The sequence below is a fragment of the Aplysia californica genome, unplaced genomic scaffold (assembly GCF_000002075.1).
Source record: "Aplysia californica isolate F4 #8 unplaced genomic scaffold, AplCal3.0 scaffold00221, whole genome shotgun sequence".
Classification (NCBI taxonomy): Eukaryota; Metazoa; Mollusca; class Gastropoda; order Aplysiida; family Aplysiidae; genus Aplysia; species Aplysia californica.
In genome coordinates, this window is record NW_004797491.1 from 284,183 (window position 1) to 288,678 (window position 4,496).

At 39.3% G+C, this 4,496-nt stretch overlaps 1 protein-coding gene across 1 annotated transcript in view; it reads right to left on the bottom strand.

Moving 5' to 3' along the window:
- The window catches only part of LOC101845100, a gene marked incomplete in the record, with an annotated part of 33,718 nt that overhangs the window by 23,237 nt on the left and 5,985 nt on the right, over positions 1-4,496 (bottom strand). Inside the window, 1 exon segment of the mRNA XM_005099653.3 lies at positions 206-264. Coding sequence (XP_005099710.2) covers positions 206-264 — 59 coding nt within the window.

A 4,496-nucleotide genomic window follows, 5' to 3' on the forward strand; every position in this document is an offset into this window, starting at 1 on the left:
GAGAGAGAGAGAGAGAGGGACAGAGAGAGAGAGAGAGGGAGAGAAAAAGAGAGAGAGACAAATAGAAAAGTCAACTGACATTAGATATATGTCCAGTGACATTTAAGATGCATGCAGTATTATAATGAGCCCATTGATACCTTAAATGTGACAATTATGAGTGCTTGGACCATAACGTAAAGGATGAGATCAACTTTCCACCCACCTGATTCCACTGGTGCCCACTTGAACATTCATCGCCAAATCCTGGAGTCTCTCCTTCAGCTGAAAGGTAATCAAGATCAAGTTGATGTTGTTGTTGCTGCTGCTGTTGTTTTCGCTGTTGTTGTTAGTGTTGGTGATGTTGGTGGTAGGTTTTTATTTTGGGTTATTGTTGCTGTTTTTCATTGGTCACACAATGCGGAAAGATGCACAGGAGAATATTGTAAGAACAGGCAGGTTTGATGGAAAGAGAAGCAGAGGCCGGCAGAGGGAGACGATGTTGGATAGGTTGAAAACATGGCTGGGAACAGCAAGAACCACAGTTGCTGTTGTTGTTGTTGTTATTCTTGTTGTATTTGTTGCTGTTGTAGATGTTGTTGTTGTTGTTGTTATTTTTGTTATTGTTGTTGCTGTTGTTGCAGTTGTTGTTGTTGTAGTTGTTTTTGTCTTCGTTGTTGTTGTTGTTATAGATGTTTATTTGTTCTTGTCATTTTCCCTATTTTATTTTGTTTGGTGTGTCTCTTAAACGTAACGGCGAGAGGTAGAACGTCTGGTACAGTGAAATTGAGCCTAACAGGTGGAGCATGTAACCAGTGCACACATGTAGGGGCAAAAGCTGCCATCATGGAACAGTTGACTGAATGGACAAGTACCAAACGTGTGCATCAAAAGCCCCCCAAACATGAAAGTGTATGTACTTATTCTAAAAGTAGGAAGCATTTATTTTAAACGTCGATAATGTATCACTACGTTAAACACCAATGGCGTGTGAGTTTTCATCAAGGAAAAATGAGGTGCAGAATAAAATTTGAAAGAAGACATGAATAATATGCTGAGGAAGAAACTAATTTACCAACTTTTCTTTGTAAGTATGGTTCGCTTCGAAGAAATTCCAATTTTAAAAAAAAAATGTCATTGTCTTGAAGCAATTGTTTGCGGAGCACCGGGGAACAGCGACTTTATTTTTTAAAACTTGAAAACATGTGTCCGGGGAACAGCGACTGCCCTAAGCGAATACCACGTCGTGATGGTATTGATGATGGTATCGATACACCCGCGGCCCGATAAAATGATTTTAAAATAAACATTTAAAACTATGTCTAATCGTAAAAAATAATATCAAATTCGGAACCAGCGTGTCCAAATTAACCAAATTAATAACTCGCGGTTGACCGTTTTTCTTGCTGGATTTAGAAGATCACAAAAAGAAGTATTTCATATAGATTCTACCGAGATTGTATCTTGCAGTATTTTCCTATCATAAAGAGGACAGACAACAGTTACTTTTAACTGATCTTATAATACCCCCCTCCCCACCCCCTCAGTGTGAAGTGACACGTGAGAGGTTGTGAAGCAAAATTCGTTTGCCTGCCGCGTGAGATTAAATTTTGCGCACAGAATTTTCAAAATACAGTGGAAACCATATATAACAGGCCCGGTAATAACAGGGATCCGGTAATAACAGGGATCCGGTAATAACAGGGATTTTTAAAATCCCCGTTTTTTCCTATTCTTTGTCTCTATTAAAAGTTATCGGCAATAACAGGGCCTCATCGCAGCCCAACCGGTTATAACAGGAACAAAGGCTCGTTAACAATGTGTAAAAAGTAAGAGTGAGAGAGAGAGAGAGAGAGAGAGAGAGAGAGAGAGAGAGAGAGAGAGAGAGAGAGAGAGAGAGAGAGAGAGAGTAACGTGGTGATGGAGCAAGCCCACGCAAGCCATGCCACTGCGAGCACACGTAGCGTGAAGCAAGAGACCGCTACGGTGTGCTGCAGACCTCGATCTAGCCAGAAAGCTAGCAACACGCACGCGTAATGCGTCACCAACAATGTTAAGCGCAAGAGAAAATGCCTTTCAATTGACAAAAAATACGAAATAATCCAGGCTGTTGACAAAAAGCAAGCTCCACTGGCAGAGATTTGTCGTCAGTACGACATTCCACAAGGGTCGATTCACAACATTATCAAGGATAGAGAGAAGATAGTGGCAGCATACTCCAATGGAAAGTTTGCTCAGGATCGAAAGAAGATGAAACTATCCGATGCAGAATCTCCGGACCAAGCTCTTCTGATATGGTTTAAGGAGGCAAGGAGAAAGTTGGTGCCAAAACCCCTGTTCGTGGATACTAATGGCAAGGGCAACTACCAATGAATAAGTACAGTTGGATTAGTCCACAAATGCTTAATGTCCTTGCATTTCTGATTTAACAGGGATCGGATATAACAGGACATTTTCTCTACTCCAACCATCCCTGTTATATCAGGTTTCCACTAATTATCGCAGCTAAAAACTGATTTCATTTTCGAAATCGGCGTATCAAAATAAACAAAGTGGCTCACGACTTACGTAGAACCTGATTTGATGCCGTATTTTAAAACTTGAGCAAACTTGCTTTTCAATTGTCTACTTTCAAACTAAAGTTAGGCATCAAGGGTCACCCAGTGCGTTGTAAGTGCATCTGACGTCAAAGCTGTTAGGACTACACACTGCACACTAGGTATCTACTATCTACTACTACACAGTCACTGTACAGTGTACAGTAGTCAGTAGGCTTATGGTGAATTGGTCGAAAGAATCAATTATTCTCTTTATTGAGATGTAGAGGCCTACAGATCCCTCGAATGTCTGTGGACGATTAAGTCCACAGACTACAATAACAAATAATTAAGAGAATGCGTAGGGAGAGTTTGTGTCATTAGATTTTTGCAACTAATAACTTCATGGGCCTCTTTTTTTTACGTTTGTTAAGTAACAACACAAGGAATCTCTCCCAATTTAAAGGGAATTGGACACTATAAAATGAAATGTTTAAACAGAATAATATGTGAGGCAGCATGGTGGAATCAGGCTCTCGTCAAAATAATCAAAGTGGAGAAACTTGCATTTTTCCACGGGTTTGTGAATTTTTATCAATATTTTTGTTTTTTGGCTCAACACCTTTCATGCTCCTTAAAGAACTCATTTCTGAGTGGATTTTTCTGAAAAATGTTGATTAAAGGCATAAAAAATGTAAATCTTCAGTTACCACAGACTTAAGAGCTAAGGAAATAACTAATCTTTGGCGGCCATTTTCTCACTAATTTTATATCTAAAAACAGATGACCCCCACCTCCTTCTTTTGCAAATATCTGGACTTGTATTCAAGATAAATAAATATTTTTTTCCTCCAAATAAAGACATGTGAACAAGCTGTAAGATGATACCAGTAACTCTACTTGTCCCAAAATTGACGAGAGCCTGATTCCACCAGGCTGCCTCACATATAGAGTTTGATAAATCTGACAGTTCTACTATACGAAGAATGAAATACGATTTATGGCTGAGAGTAACATGGCCTTTACATATTAACCCTTTTCACGGCAACCTATTTATATCCCTTTGGCCGACAACTGGGTATAACACACCCGCACGTGTATTATACAGTGGGTTCCAAAAGAAACTTGATAATGTAATCATCCAGTAATCGGGTTAAAGCCTTGCACTACCCACTCATACAGCAACCAATCTAAAGCTAAATAAATTCTGTATCATCTGACCCAATAATATTTCATTTAAGTTAAGAGATGCTCGAGATAATAATATGGTCACTCAAAATTGACCTTAAACAATCAGGCTTAGCAAAATTGTGCGAAATCACAGAAACGTTGTCTTTGCGCGTATATTGGGGACCATCAATATTGATAGAATGGACAGGCTACATTGTATATCCAATTAATGGAGAATTTGTTTCTCTGCAATAAACAATATTTAAATGTCGGTAGTTTCAATTTCAAACAAGATAGAAAACAGAGCAATCACAAATACCACAAAAAACGGACTTAATATTAAAGGTGTTCATTGTTATTTTGCGTAGGAGTCATTGGTTTTGTGTAGTGCACGAACCCATAGGGCATCGACTCTGCTAAATTGAGGACAATATTATTATCAGTCATTTCATCCCAGATGTCATAGACGTTGCAAACGAAGGGTCTGAATTGGGAGCAACGTCAGTTTTTTTCAGCTGTTGTTTCATGGGATTTCACATACCTGTAGGATTCATTTCGGGCTATTTGCTGGTGACTACTCCAACGTTGATATGATATAGTTTTCCGAGAATTGTTTCGTGATAATATTGGCCCAATGAGAAAGTGATTTGCTAGGAATGAAGATGTCTACTTGAATGACACCATGAGGGAAATAAGGGTAAGACATGACATTCCAACACTTGCGCGATGTAGTCAACTAAAGCAAGCCATCCGAAGGTTTATGCTCTACAAGAAGACCAATAGCTCCTAACCCCCCGCCCCCCCCCCAAA